Source organism: Rhagoletis zephyria, unplaced genomic scaffold (assembly GCF_001687245.7).
Source record: "Rhagoletis zephyria isolate East Lansing unplaced genomic scaffold, Rhagoletis_zephyria_1.1 Rzeph_scaffold_01726, whole genome shotgun sequence".
NCBI lineage: Eukaryota > Metazoa > Arthropoda > Insecta > Diptera > Tephritidae > Rhagoletis > Rhagoletis zephyria.
In genome coordinates, this window is record NW_016158810.1 from 74,660 (window position 1) to 91,194 (window position 16,535).

At 36.3% G+C, this 16,535-nt stretch overlaps 1 protein-coding gene across 1 annotated transcript in view; it reads left to right on the top strand.

Moving 5' to 3' along the window:
• LOC108364954 (homeobox protein slou-like) overlaps positions 1–11,871 on the top strand; it is a 27,808-nt gene extending 15,937 nt beyond the window's left edge. Inside the window, 2 exon segments of the mRNA XM_017618840.1 lie at positions 5,864–6,147; positions 10,936–11,871. Coding sequence (XP_017474329.1) covers positions 5,864–6,147; positions 10,936–11,157 — 506 coding nt within the window. The 3' untranslated portion in view covers positions 11,158–11,871.
• The last annotated feature ends 4,664 nt before the right edge of the window (positions 11,872–16,535 follow it).

The window sequence follows — 16,535 nt, forward strand, 5'->3', positions numbered from 1 at the left end:
TTATCCGCCGCAAAAACCTCGCGCCAGTTGTAAACGCTATGTTCCTGGCTTCCAAGTGCGCTGGTGGCATGTTAAAGGTTGCGTAGAGCGCCGCATAGAATAGTTTTGGCTTAATGAATGCTGCGAATATCCAATGTGAAGGATCGGGTAAAGTCCTCAAGTGCAGCCGAACAGTACTGTCGAGGCCTTCCTCACCGGCTACTCCACATTAAGTTTCCACGACAATTCACTGTCGAAAACGATTCCAAGGTACTTCGTGTTTGACTTTAGTTGAATAGTACTTAAATACTTACATATAATATTTTTGAGCAAGAGAACGACCATTGACCATTCGACTTTTGGACGTAAATAGTTAGAAGCAACTAGGGTTCCTGATAAAGCCTTCGGTAGTCGTTTGAGTTCAGAATTTCATTCCCATAAATTCCCATAAAACTTCTGCCCGGATTCCCCTTGAGTTCGTCTAACGGTAAGTGTTATATTAACTCGATGTGCATAATGATAGTGAGCGATTTAAATACACACACCTTCAATGGTTTCAACCGCCTTACGCTCACCAAATAAAGTCCAATAAATCTCCATCAACTCCACCTCAGCAGCCACACTGTTTATCTGTCTTTACGAGTCAGACATCAATCATAAAAGCAAATTTATTTGTACAGCATGTTTGCATTGCGGTCGCCATTATGTTGCACTCTCACATACATAGATATGTATATGCATATGTGTGTTGCATGTGCACAATTTATACACCAAGTGCAGCGTGCGCTTATTCGCCATAGCCGATAAACTCTAATGAAACGGGCCAGTAAGGAGAAGGATATGTGGCCACTGCTAAGCTTTCTTCCCGCCGCCCCACAAATGTACAGTAGATACTACATAGGAAGCGCTGCAACAAGCATAGTGTACGCTTTTTGTTGTTGCTGCTGTGGTCACCGTTGTGTCCGTCAGCAAACCTTAAATATTAAATGAAGCGTTGATGTTAATTTTCTGATTAATTACCGCGATGTTATGTTTGTATGTATATGTGTGTACCCCTTGCATACATACAAATGTATACAAGCAGAGTTGCATATCATGATGTTGTAGCAGGTTGTTGTTATTATTACTATAGCATGCACTCCAGCCGCCATGTTTGCACGTACGCGCATATTTTCGCCTGTTGTCTGTTGTATTTTGCATAGCCGCACGAACAGCGCGGTGAAAGCTGAAGTACTACATAGGTGAAAAGCGCTGTAATTTGCTTTGCTTTCACTGCACACTAATGTAAAGTAAACTCATCGGTGGTGTTTGTTGGCGTGTGTGTGTGTGTTGATACGTGAGTGTTTATCTACTTTTAGGCGCTGCAGCTGATACCCACACTTACACCTAACCTAATTACATGCAAACATGGCCAATGATGTTGGCCAATTACCAGATTTGTTCATGCATTTTAGATTGAAAAACGAGTACGGACGTCAGGAGGTGGCAAGTGTGAGAGCGCAAGGTTTTTTTCGCCCATGCTTTTTCGAAAGTAAAGGTGTAAGTAAGTGGAAAGTTTATGCACATACATACCTAATTATGTAATAAGTAGAAATAGAAAAATAAAGCACAAAGGTGTCCACAGACAGACCGACCGACAGCTTTATAGGCACAAACTCGCACCTCACGAAATTGTCACTTTGCCGCTTACGAGTATGAAGTCTATTAATCTTTAAGCAGCCTATTTGGTCACACTTTGATTAGGGTTGACAGTTTAGCTTCGTCTTTTCCACTTCTCTCCTTTTACCGGCCGTGCCACTTTTCCAACGCTCAGCTTCAGCGCATCCTTTTTCGATTTGCCACGAATGAGCTGATTTGCGTCAATCCAATTTTCGGCGTATAATTTGAGTAAAACCTGCGCGCCCGTCTGCCACTGCCGCCCTCCTGCTGCGTATGCTTGAATGCACTCACAAACAAAGTGGCTTAGTTGGTAGCCAAGAAAATTGTCTGCTGTGGTTGTTTGGTAGTTAGCAGTAAAGGGTTGTGCCAAGCCTTGGGGCGTTTCATACCAGATTGTCAGTTTGTTTTGGCGTTTTAAATTGTTTTGTCGTGTAGTTAATTTGTTAACACGAAAAGTTTTCGAACAAAAATTTTGCATTTTTTTTACTCCTGGCAAGGCGGGCAGCAAAAAAAAATTTGGAAAGATGAAGGAGTTGTCGCACTTTTAAGGTGGATTAGCGGCGGTTTTACGAAGGTTTAACTTTTACATGCCTTTGGAGTATTTTTTTAACATAGCATTAATCACTATGGTGTAATTAAGACTTAAATATAATACAGGGAGTTAAATAAGTCAGATAAAAACTAAAGAAGGCACTTAACTCGAGGTAGATTCCCTCATCACTCTCGTATCGATAGAAACTCTATCTAATCTTCGGTTAGGCGCAATAAAAGCTGACTTATAATTAGCCAAAATGAAGAAATTCATTTTTACCACTAATGCTGTCAATATGATTTCTTAACTTTTCTGCCGTTTTCACGGTTAAGTGTAGCAGTAGGAAACGCATTCTACTAAATATTTTTTTCTGCATATAGCTACATAGCTCATAGTACGGTGAGATTAAAATATAAACTTCGCGCACTCCCTCGAATGGTGCTATCGGTCCTGAGCAGTGTTGCCAGATTTTACAGATTAAATAACACTGCATAAAATGGGTTTCAAATGGAAAGTTCTTTACAAATTCCCAATTCGGAAATATTTTTGAAAAGGCTTGCCTCCTATTTTCTTTTTGGTCTGTTTTTTTTTGAAATTATTCAGGAGAGACAAAAAATCGATGTTGTTTCGTATTACCTGCCGTTCTGCATCAAAAACTACATTAAAAAAAAAAATGTACTTGTCAACTTTTCACCTTTACGTGGCGATATGTTTTTACTCCGAGTTGTTTTTGTGCCAAATTTTAACAAAAACGTTATTTTTGTTGGTTTTCCTACATTCCTCATCCTCTCCTCATATTTAGGCATATTTATTAAAAATAAAAATAAAAATCAAATATCCAATGCACATATGTAGAAAAAAAAACATTTACCATTTACCCCGCAAGCATACTCATAAAATCAGTAATAAGCAATCAGAAATTGCTAAAACTAATTAACTTTAGCAATTGCATGATATGTACAACGTAATAAAGTCTCATATGGATTAGCCTTCCATCATCATAACCGATTCATATTAATCGCAAATAATTAGGACAAGTAATTAATATTATGAATACACGTATGTATGTACATGTGTACATAGTATGTACATGTGTACATACATACATATATAAGGGTAGAACNTCATAACCGATTCATATTAATCGCAAATAATTAGGACAAGTAATTAATATGTGTACATACATACATATATAAGGGTAGAACAAAAAAAAAACACTGGAAAATAAACTTTTAGGAATTTTTCTGCCGCCGCCCCCCAGACAGATTCGATTCCCACTCTGAGCAATTTCTTAAATTATTTTTATTTTTGTTTTTATTTATTCTTTTGTTTATTTTATTTTTTTTTACGGTATACCACCTAATTATTTTATGTTAATTACATTTTTTTCTGGCCCATTTTTTAAAGACTTCAACTATAATTGCATTAAAAAAATAAGTGTCTAATAACAGAAGGATCTAAAAAAAAAATCAAAACAAATTTGCAGGCCGTACAATAAAACAAATAGAACAAGTTTGGCATCCGCGACCGTGAAAGTACTACAACTCTTTAAGACCCAGGTTCGCTCCCCACACCGAGTAATTCCTAAAAATAAATACTATTTTTTTTATTTGCTTCTCTGATTAAATTTTTAACTTTTTAATTTAAGTTTATTTTTGCGGTATTTCACCTAATTATTTCAAGTTAATTTCATTTTTTATGGTATAATTTTTTTAAGAAGAATCACAACAACTATAATTACATTAAAAAAATAAGGGTATCTAATAATTGAGAGATCTAAAAAAAATTTAAACAAATTTTTCAGGGCGTTTATTCGGATTAACGTTGCCTATAAACGGCTATGTATATGAGAATAGCAGTTTTGAAACGTTCGTTGGTAAAAATTTTTAATTTTGGCATGAATCAATATTCCTATTTCATAAAAATATTGGGTTTTAAGGATTTTATAGCAATTCTAAGAAAAATTTTATTTCGCCATCTACAATACAGTGTAATCTCTTTTAACGGACATCTCTAATAGACGTACACTTCCTTTGTGTTAAGTATATTTGACGGAAGAAATTAGTCTCTCCGGAGAGGACTCCTCACAGGATAGTTTTTTTTTTTTTATAAAATTGGAACAAAAGCCTCTATTGCGCGAGCGCGAACTTCTTATCAACGAACATTAGAAGCTCTTTGTATAATCAAACCAAACAAAAACCTCTCTTTGGCGGACGCGAATTCCTTATGGGCAGAGAAAATAAGAGCTCGAAGATAATATAAATATTGTGAACTACCCTAATGTACATATGTATGTAGGTATAAGTTTCGTCCTCGGAATCATACTAATACATTATCTAAATTTCTAATATTATGTGAATCTATTTGCTGATTATTGCTTATCAATAATTAAAGAAATTAATTATCAACATGTCTACTTATACACACATACATACATACCTGCATACATATTTACTTAGTACATCTACTTAATTGCAATCAAGTTATTAATTTTATTTGTAAACAATACGCAATGCAGTCACAATGCATAATAGGTATTCTGCAAAGCAAGGAATCGTTACATTTGTTATATATGTACATACATATATCGTCCCATACAACTACACATACACATATGTATATGTATGTATGTACTCAACAAATATGTGAGTGTTCATTATGCGTAAAGCAAGCAGTTAACAACAACCCTGATCGACAGGAATTTTCGTTACGAAAGCATCGATGATTTCCGATTAATTGAAAGACGCCCAAACGGAAGTGGCCAGATGCACTGGATGAGCAATGACTGAGCAACACCCACTCACACACCAACCCACATGCATACATACATACATTCGAGGTGTATGGCATAGTAAAAGCGTTTTAATTGAATTTTGATTGGCACATTCTGGTATTGCGAATGATCTCGAAAAGTAACTGTTATGGATGCGCACTTTAACGCACACACGGCTACACATTGACAAACATGGGTGGCCGTTCTTACATATGTACATATGTATGTGGCGATTGATAGCGGAATATACGCTCTATAGCACATATGTATGCGGGTGTTTATTGTATGTGCTATCTATGTAAAAACGTTCGCACACACTCTTGTGTTAGCATTTCGTAAAGGAGTTTGTGTGCTTGCACATTTGTATTTGTTTGTATTGGCTTTTCCAATTAATTCTGTAATGCTGTAGCTGTATCTCTTACATTTGCTTGTTTTGCTATCAGTGCGATTGTTTTCTTGTTTTCTTGATTTTTGTTTTCGGTTTTGCTGTCTGTCGGAGAAAACACTTTTATGTTATTGTTGTCTTTGAGCTTGGCGCGTCGGTGATTGATTTCATCAAATGACCATTTCGGATTACGGCATTTTACCTTCATCAAATCAAATGCAGCGTCACCAAGTTAGTAGCAAGGATAATACGCGACCAAAGTGAAGTATGTATGTATGTAAATGCATATGTATGCGCGTATGTTTGTAGATGGCGTGAATGATTGATGGTTTCCAAATGCTGAATGCCATTCAAAATGTTAATTGTTTCGTTTATACGATTTGCAACGATTTTGGGATTTCTATTTTCAGTTTTTTCAGTTATTTTATTTTTTTAAGTTCTTCAGCCATATACTCGTATTACATACATATCCCCTTTTCTATATCTTAGAAGTTTCTCGTCCTCATTTTCTTTCTATTTCTCCTTTTTTTTGCAGCTCACGACCTCAATGACATGGATCAGGATGACATGTGCGATGATGGCATGAGCAGCGACATTGATGACCATGCCAGCGAAACGGATTCGAAGAAGGGTGGCAGTCGAAATGGTGATGGCAAATCCCAAGGCGGCAGTGGTGGCGGCTCAAAACCGCGGCGCGCGCGTACCGCTTTTACCTATGAACAGTTGGTATCGCTGGAGAATAAATTCAAGACTACACGGTACTTGAGCGTTTGCGAGCGACTAAATTTGGCGCTGAGTCTCAGTCTCACCGAAACACAGGTGGGTAGTTGCGGAAGATTAATGAAATAAATGTCATGAAAGGCAGATAAATGCATCGAAGTTTTGCAGTACATATTTACCACATATTTACAAAGTTATAAGTAATAATGTACATAGTATACACTCGTTGTATTTTGGGCCTAAATGATCTTAAAAGGGCCATTTGAAACTAACCAAAAAAAGTAACGAAAAATATATGCACTTTTTTATGCTCTTCTAAAAATTGCCGGTATAAAAGTAGGTTCAGCAATTTAGAACGCTTGCTTAGTGAGATCAAAAGTAATGTATGTACATTAGACTGCATTACTCCCCTTAAAAAAAAAATCGGGACTGAGTTTCCATTGGATTTATAAAATCGATTATATTTTAAGACGTCCGCCAAAATATTTCGGAAAAGTATTAAGATTTACGTGAGCTGGACCGATTTAAATCAGAATAGTAATTAAAGCTCTTCGTAAATCAACCAATGAAAAAAGTGAAAAAACAGCATCAAAACTATCATTATTATGATTACGCTGAAAACATTTTTAAATATTTTTATAAAAAATTTTTAAGCTTAATCTGTTCTGTCATCTGAGGGGATTTTTTTCAAAAAGTTCTTGAAGAAATTATTTTTATTCATAAAAAACTCCATTTTGGAGGTATGTATCTATTTTCAAATCGGTCCAGCGTAATTCTAAATGTTTATTCGAAATTTTTGGTGGACGTCTTCAAATATAATAAATTTTGTAATCCAGCCGGAAAAACCGCAACTTTTTTTTGGGATGCAGTCTAATGTACATACGTACCAATTCTCGAAGAATTCTAGCTCTAAATTTTGGGCAACTTACAGGTAAGCGAAGCTCACGAAATTAGGGCCCAAAAGTAGTAAAACTGCGTTTTTAGTTATTCACTTTGACGTCATGATATTTTTAAAATGACTTTGAACCTTTAAAAGTATGACTAATTCAATGTGGAATTGGTGACGGTTAATTTCTTTGGTGCACAAGTACGGGAAAGTCTTGAAAATGTAAATTTAAAATTTTATCCTTGAACATCCTTAAAAATTTGTAATACTTGTTTTTGAAAAAATTAAATATTAAAGACATTTATACACGAGCACATCCTCGAATTTCGTTCTTCCTTATTTATTAAGAGTTGTGTCCAGCTCTCAAGAAAAATTAAATATTCAAATACAATGACGCACAAGAAATGGAAAAGAAATTTTCTGTTATCAAAATTTCCTGAATCGGCTTGCAGATCTCAAGAAAAAAAATGCTCGTATATTTATTTCTTCAAGAAAATTTATAGCAAAAGCAGAGTGTGTTTTCAGATATAAATAATCAAATATATTTCCTGTAATATTTCTTGGGAGCTGGATTGTAAGCTTTAGTTAAAAAAATAAAAATGTTTAAAAGAGCTTTTTCATTATCTATTCTTCCTAATGAAACACATTTTTAAATTTCAAAGAATTTTCTCTTTCATTTGGTGCCCATACTTTTATTCCACATAGCACTGAATTTTTTAAGTAATTTTTTGAAGTAATCATATCTTTGAAATTTCAAAGTGTTTAAAAATATACAAATTCTTAATAAAATAAAATCCCACTGCACATAGTACTATCTCAAATAACAACTTCAGCGTCATCTAGCTAGTTTATTTTTTGTCAGAAAAATTGTGTTCGAACTTAAGGAAAAAAGTTTCCGAATATGAGCCAAATCGGATTATAAATATTTTTGCGAATAGTTCGATCACATCGCCACCAAGCGGAGTTTTAAGTAGTAATTTAAAATCAACTGAAAAAACTATACTTCTACAAAAATAAATAAATAAAATTCGAGTAAAAGACGTTCGAAGGATTTACGCTAAGGCCGCAGCTTTTTGCCCACGCTTAATTCCCCTAGTTTTCTTTGAAGCCTCACGCTTCTCACTATTGTGCACCTCACAGATACGATAATCTCTATATCACCCAGGTACGCGCGAGCCTTCACCCCATCTCTATTGAGTCTTAGTAAAATAATATTCCCCCGCTTTGGATTCCGAGGTTACCTTAGCGTTAGCGTTTGTAATACTTGTACGAAGTACCGTTAAAATCGATGTAACATTGCAGGAAATACCGCCCAAGATCCGAAAATTTGTACGGTGAGAAGGTATTAAATAATTATTTGCCCATGTAGTCATCTTCCGCGCAGTAATTTTGATGACGATATTTATTGATGTTGCCGATCCGTTGCTGCCCGCTGCTGATACCTGATTTTTATCAGGAAAAATGTCTAGTATTTTCTTCGAACTGTTGGTCCACCTCCGTCTATATAATATATTCCCACAGGCAAGTGACAGACCGTATCCGAATTCTTCGATGATAAAACGCTCTACATGACCTAACTATCGTAGCTTATGACACTTAACGTATTTGATGATGTCTTCCCCTTTGCATAGTTATATTACTTCGTCATTGGTAGGGTCCGTATTCGCTACGTAGGGAAGCACACATTAGTCTGAATGACAAAAAATTTAAGGCATTTAAAAAATGCCATGTTGAAATGAATTTAATTACTATTTTTTTAAAGTAATGAAGAAAGAACAAAACAATTTTGACAATTGTCTGAGTGGTCAGGGATAACTGCTACCACTCGGTAGGATCTGTTTTCGATATCTGCTTTAAGTAATACCTATGTATCCACCCTTCCACTCTCAGGGTTATAGAACAAGAAGATGGATTGCGCATAAGTTTTGTGGACCTGTGCCTACCGAGGTTTAACTTCTCACATAACTTCAAGGTCTTTTTCCCTGACAGGAATAACTGGGACAATGAACGACCTAAACCCCGGAAGGACAGCCACATCTGGTATACTGACGGCTCAAAGACTGACCACGGCGTCGGAACAGGAGTCTACGGTATACAACCCAGACTGCTCCTTTTAACCAGCATGGGGCAGGGTAACAGGGTCCTTCAGGCCGAGGTTCACGCCATTGATTGTTTGAGGCAGTATGTAGAAAGTGGGGCAACCAAAAAACACATCTATATACACTCGGACAGCAGAGGGGCGCTCCTCGCTCCAAAAGCGCACGAGGTCACCTCAAACTGGTGTGGGATTGTCTTCAACTTTTAATACTGATCGCCTCAAGGAACCGGGTATACCTCATATGGGTACCGGGACACAGTGGAGTCATGGGCAATGAAGTGGCAGATATTCTCGCCAGGAAAGGGGCTGCACAGGGATTCATAGGCCCAGGACCCTTTACCGGTCTGCTATGGAGCTCCGTTATACGGAACTACTATATCTGGATGAAGATCGAAGGACAACATTACTGGACCAATACGGAAGGTAACAGACAGGCCAAGTCCTTCATTCCGGTTATATCAACAAGGAGAACCGAAGAACTCCTTCACCTCAGTAGGCATGAAGTAAGAATTGTTACAGGCTTTCTTACTGGCCACTGTAGGGTAATGAAACACTTGTCAAATATAGGAGTTGTCAACTCTGACCAGTGCAGGTTGTGTAACGAAGAACAGGAAACAGCAGAGAACATTATGTGCCGCTGTGAAGCCCTTTCCAGGACCAGACTTCGCTTCCTAGGATCACCGTACCTAGAAGCACACGACCTAAATGGCATTCAGCCAAAGGACCTCGCGAGGTTTCTTAACAGTACGTGGATCAAAGATGACCTGTAGTTGAATAGAGGTTTGTTACAATAGATCGTTTCGGTCGCGGTAACTAGGTGACCTGCTCCCTCCTCTAAATCTAATCTAATCTATGTATCCAAAAATTTGGGTCTAACTAATAGGAGTTGCCTCTCGGCAAGCAGTGGCAAACCTACAAGTGTCATTTTAAAATGTAAAAGCTTTTCATAAAAATCCATCTTCTGGTGGCAGTATAATTTCCGTGACAAAGACTCCTCGGATAAAGGAGTATGAACTTGATAATCCAGGCATAGGTAATATGAACGTTTTATTAGAGTCTTGCTTGAATATGAGAAAAAGTTATACTCTTTGTAATGCAATTTTTTTACACACTCTACTTTCGTTTCCGTTAGATTTACAGGGCAGTTCCAGCTAAGTTAGCTGCAACTCTGTTGTAAGACAATTGAGTGGCAGTTTCAAAGATTTTGTTTATTCTGGCACGAAAGTATTACAAAAAAAACTCCTTTGCGCACTTTCATGGTAAAAGCTCTTTGGCAGAAAGCACTTGAATGCGTTCTAAATGGCGATTTATGTACATATGTCATTTTGCTTACGTGGTCGCAATGGACGAGTACGAAAAATATATTTTTTAATTTCATTTACTTTTTAAAAACTATTTTTTCTTTCCTTCTTTTTTGTTTTAAAATGAAAATATTTTATATTTTAATGTCATTGAATTTTAAGGAACTTATGTATTTAATTTTTAATTTACTTTTTTTTTAATTTAAGTGTTATATTTTATTGGCTTAAAAATATTTGTTTTTAATTTCATTTCAGTTTTAAAAAGTTATTTTAATTATTTTTTCTTTGTTTAGTTAGTTGTCTTTCTTGGATTATTTTTTTCTTTTAAATTTTAGTTTTTATAGTTAGTATCTTAGAAATCTGATTGCCAAACGATAAACGTAATAGACTTTCAAAAAATAGGAAAAAGCTTTCAAGATAAATAGTTGACAAATTTGAAAGACTTTTGGCTTTCGAAATACTATGGTGAGTTGAAGTACAGTTGCCACAATCGCCGTGTTAAATTAGCCTTTGCCTAAATAATTTTACGATTAAACAAAAAAATCTTTGCATCTTCATATTCTTTTCAAATTTCTAATCTCAATGCCATTCCTCACTTTCAGGTCAAAATCTGGTTTCAAAATCGACGCACCAAATGGAAGAAACAAAATCCCGGCATGGATGTGAATAGTCCGACGATTCCTCCACCACCGGGGGCGGGTGGTTTCGGACCCGGCGCCTATGCCAGCAGCTTGCTTTATTCACACGCTGTGCCCTATCCACCCTATGGACCTTACTTTCATCCGGCACTGGGTGCACATCACCTAAGTCATTCGCATTCATAAAATTGCAAGATGCAACAACGACTGTTGCAAATATTAGAAATGCGAAAATATCAAAAGCGTGAGGAGCACAAAACGGACAACGAGACAAGGCTGGACAAATAAGGTAGAAATGAGGGTGCATATGGAAGGAATTGTAAAAACTAATGAGAAATCTGTTATGATTTTTGAAAAGAAGTGGCCGCGTTGCAGCGCAACTGAAACGAAACAATGATTTATGAGCCATTATCACTGTTGGAGTTTCGAATTTTTATTGCTTGTGAATAACTTATCAAACCAAAATTGCATAGTGGAAGTTTTTTGGCTTTAAAGGCTTAAAAATTTGGTCCATTATTGTTTTTCACACACACACACACCACATAAATGCTGCAATTGTATATTTTCACAATAAATTTTTATTTTATTTTATTTTTTGTATTTCCATGAAAACCATGAAGTGAAATTTCAAAGTTTCGAATACATACATAAATAGTTAATTAATTCTAGGTATAGACAAGTGTGCAATGAATATGAATGAATGGTGAATATAGTAATTGAATATATGTATGAACGTATGTCTGCATGTAAAATTAAGAAATTATCATGTATTTATGTAGATATGTATGTATTTAAAATCTTAAGTTTACTATTAGCACTGCTAATTCTGCTTTTATTCTTAGGCTTGCAAACAAAAACCAAAATATGAGTAAATTTAATGACTGCTATTATTTCAAAACTAAGCCAAAGAAAATCAAAATTATGATTACAAATTAAAAAAAAATAAAATATGTAGAAGTATTATAAAAATTAAAATGATGTTTTATTATATTTATAAAAAGTCTGGACGATTTGTATCTGAATTATACCATTAAATGAGTAGCATATAGAAATGGTTAGGATTTTTTATTATTTCTGCTACATACATACAGGGCCGTCGATAGAAAATCCAGGCCCGGGTAAATATGTGACAGGCCCACCCATAAAATAATTTTTCCTTTTTCAACAAATTTCCAACGTTTTCACTACGTACTTGTTTAGTGGTTTCTTTCGTAGTGTGTGGAGTATAATTTTTTCGTTAAAAAGCTTCGTCTAAACAGGTAGAATGCTATGATATTAAATATATAATAAAATTAATCAAGTTTGAAAAATATTAAAATTTTTATTTTCCAACGTAATTTCTACAAAAATGCAGGCCCCTTTGACAATTCGGGCCCTGTTGGAAACACCTCCGACCCCCTCCCCTCTAGGCGGGTCTGCATGCACATGTGGATAAATACTATCCAACCGAACGAAAATTAGTTGCGAAACAACTCTAAAAATCTGGTAATCATTCCTCGATGCCATTGATATTACATATTATGAATTCACAGAGTTCATAACTTGTCCTCACCAGTGTGACCAGTTAAGCCTTTTTGAGGCTAAATTTTGCATTTAAGTGAATGCCATAACCCAAGAACTTAAGAACCACCTTCGCGGCTTTTTTTCTAGCCGTTCTTTAATTAAAATACTCGTACATTAATTCGGATTGGAACTTATAAAATAAGTAGTAATCATACTAAAAATTCTTAATATTTCAGAACTTATCTTTCAAATGGCTGTGCAAAGTACCAAGTCTTTGGGAAAATTATTACATGTTTGAAATACAAATGAAATTTACTTTAAACTGTATTCTTTACTATTTGGTTTGTTGGCGTACTACCACTCTACTCTTATTATGCAGAAAAGCATTATCTCTCGTTGCTTGATGCCCCATTAGCCTATTCTCCATATGTATAGTAAAAAAAATTCGGGTTTTTCTTATCCTGAACCGAGTGTGTTTTTGCATATCTTAAATTTATTTATTTATTATAAAATTTTTCGCCACCTCCGAACTGCAAATGGATTTTATGAGAAGCTTTTCAAGAGAGAAAAGCACTTGTAGTTTTACCAATGACTGCCAAGGGGCGACTATTTCCTATTTTTAGATGTTGCTTGGACCAGAGCTCGAACTCAAGTCCTAGTACGGATCCATAAACACCCGACTACAGCGGTTGTTTCTGCCGAACTTATCAAACTGAGTCATAGAACTTTTTGGTAGGGAATCAACGACAACAAAAATTGAGGCTGACAGCGGAATAAGCGCTTTGGTAGCGGCAATGGAAGCTTGAAAATTGATATGATACTCTCTTCTATCCAGATACTCACAAATTGTCACAGAGTTGTATTTCGTATATACTTTGCACATTCCAAGCCATGAATACTGCCGCTAAAAGGCCTCTCTCCTTTGCGTGGAATCAAAACATGGCTCTGAGAAACATTGCTCCAAGTAAGATTGAACAGATTGGCTTTCATCAATATAAATTACGACATTGATGTAAAGCCAGAAGAAGTGATGGAAATATTTCTGAATAAGGGCTACCACCGCATCGGTTTCAATATTTAAATTTGAAAGTGCTTATGTATATATGTATATGTATAAAAAATTATGTTTATGCTTAAGTAAGTGTTCTGAAAGTCCTCCGAGAACAAGAAAACTTCGCCGATTGCCTCCCTCTTTTGTGAGGTTGCGCAGTTGTACATCCCGAGTGCAGACATATCATACTTCACCTAGTCCTTCCATTGTGTTCGTAGGCGTCGATTCTTTCGTAGTCTACCGATGGGTGGCCGAGTCGAAGCATCTTTTCTCGTCATGCATGCGTGCAGCATGCCCAAGCCAGCGCAATCGTTGTATTTGTATGCGCTTAACTAGTATTGTTTTTGCTGAAGAAATTTTAGGTACACTGAAAGCCTANTTTGTATGCGCTTAACTAGTATTGTTTTTGCTGAAGAAATTTTAGGTACAATGATGGGTACTCTGAAAGCCTGATTAAGGCAACTTAACGTAACTTAACGGAACGAGAACTTGGAAAATCAAAATGAAACAGATTCGACATGGCATTACGTTACGTTAAGTTTCGGCTGTTCAATTACAAGCAACATCCATTTAAGAGAATGTCTAATAAAAGCCTATAAGTTACATTAAGTTGCCATAGTCAGACCTTAAGCCTGAATACTGGTATAATCCCAATAGCTCTCGGACTTATTTCGAAGACAAGAGGACTTCCAAACTAGTACCACTCGCTCGCTAAAATCTCCTAAATAAACGCTAAAACTCCCGCTACTCATCGAATTGTAATTTTTCTCACTACAAAGAAAATAACACAGCTAGATCTAGTGGGAAAATCGCTAAAATGGCATCACCGCTTCTGCAACTGCAACTCTTTATCATTAAAAGCCATGTCCTTCATTATGAAACTAAGTACCAAGTCCTCTCTCTAAAAAGCAGTGGTATCTTCGCAAGCACTTTCCCGACTATCTATCCCGACTTCGCAAGTTCGCTTACATGGGCATTGNCATGGCATTACGTTACGTTAAGTTTCGGCTGTTCAATTACAAGCAACATCCATTTAAGAGAATGTCTAATAAAAGCCTATAAGTTACATTAAGTTGCCATAGTCAGACCTTAAGCCTGAATACTGGTATAATCCCAATAGCTCTCGGACTTATTTCGAAGACAAGAGGACTTCCAAACTAGTACCACTCGCTCGCTAAAATCTAGCTAAAATCTCCTAAATAAACGCTAAAACTCCCGCTCCTCAACGAATTCTAATTTTTCGCACTACGAAAAAAATAACACAGCTAGATCTAGTGGGAAAATCGATAAAATGGCATCACTGCTTCTGCTTCGCCTTTGCAAGTAGTAGGTATAAGCGAGGTGTTGAGAGGCGTGCAACTGAACTCTTTATCATTAAAAGCCATGTCCTTCATTATGAAACTAATTACCAAGTCCTCTCTCTAAAAAGCAGTGGTATCTTCGCAAGCACTTTCCCGACTATCTATCCCGACTTCGCAAGATCGCTTACATGGGCATTCTTTAACACGACACCCAGATCAGGGCTGTTACAATAATCGAATATGTCATGTGGCAGTCGACTTGCGAGCTTACTCACTTCTCTTTGTAAGGTAATGCTTCCTAGAACCGGGCGGTTTGAAAACGACTTTTTTTGGGGTAGCGCGTTCGCTGTGATTCAAAGTGGTAGTTCCATCAAAGCTTAAAGTACGAGGTGACTTAAGCTTACCCCAGCTCAGCATTTTACGAATATACATACATACATTCACATGCACATAAATGCATACAAATAAATACATGCAATGCCATCAAGCAAATAACAACAATGACAATGAAGTGTGCAAATTGTATGACAACAAAAATAAGTCAAGTGAAAAATTTTAAATTTGGTCCTCATTGCGACAACAAAAACATTCAATTATGTGAAAGTGAACGGAATTTCTTAATCCGATTTGTGTTGCAGCCGAAGCCGCAGCCGCAGCCACAGCCACAGCCGCCACAGTCACAGTACGAGCAGCGGAAGGACAAAAGTACTCAAATGAAGTCCTGAATGTGATAAATGGCATATATGTACATATCCGTACATACATGTGTTTAAGTGAATAGATATACATATATGTATGTGTGTGTGTGAACGCTCAGAGGTAACGCCACTTGCCTTTCCAGTTTGTTTTTCAGCTTTACACAACTTAACTTTTATTGCGATTTTATTATGTAAATGTCTACCAATGTGCAACCTTCCTTCACTGCCTGAGTATGTGTATGGGTGTGTTTACACATGAGGAAACTAGAGACACGCGTCGACTTGATTTGGTGAGGACTAACGCTGATTGTCAACCGGCACTGCCGCTGACAGTCGGATTGTATGAAAATCCATCAAACAGACAACAAACAAAACAAAACCAAAGAAAAAAGTTGGCATAAAAGCAACAACAATCACAAATAATAACAAAAAAAGTTATATTGTAAGAGGTGTTGAAAATCTGACGGCACTCACATCTACGCATCAATTTGGCTGCAATGCAAACGAAAATTTCCGAATGGAAAATCTCTGCAGCCAGCAATAGGGGAATAAAATCTGCATATCCATTTCAGAAATCTCATCAAAATCTGTACTTTGTTTTTCAGCGCGGCTACCGCTGGATAACTGAGTACAGGGCGCTTGTGATTATTATCTGCGTAGTCAGACGTAAAACAAAACGTAAAAACAAAGCAAAGGATACTATATAAAATTATATGTAAACTCACTGCCGCTACACTGAGTAAATGTACAGTACCGGCCACAACCGTGACCTTTTTAATGGCGACAAAATTGCGCTGCATTAAATAAATACATCTTCTCATATTTAATATACATATATATATTCATATATATATATGTACATGTAGATCAACCTATAATAAAACCCACAAAAATCAGAGTTGCAAACTTTGTGTAAAATTTGGAAAAAATTCTGCAAATTTCATTAAAATTTTACGAATTTTTTTTTATACACTGGAGGCAGAAATAATAGACTCAGTTTGTTTCGGCCAG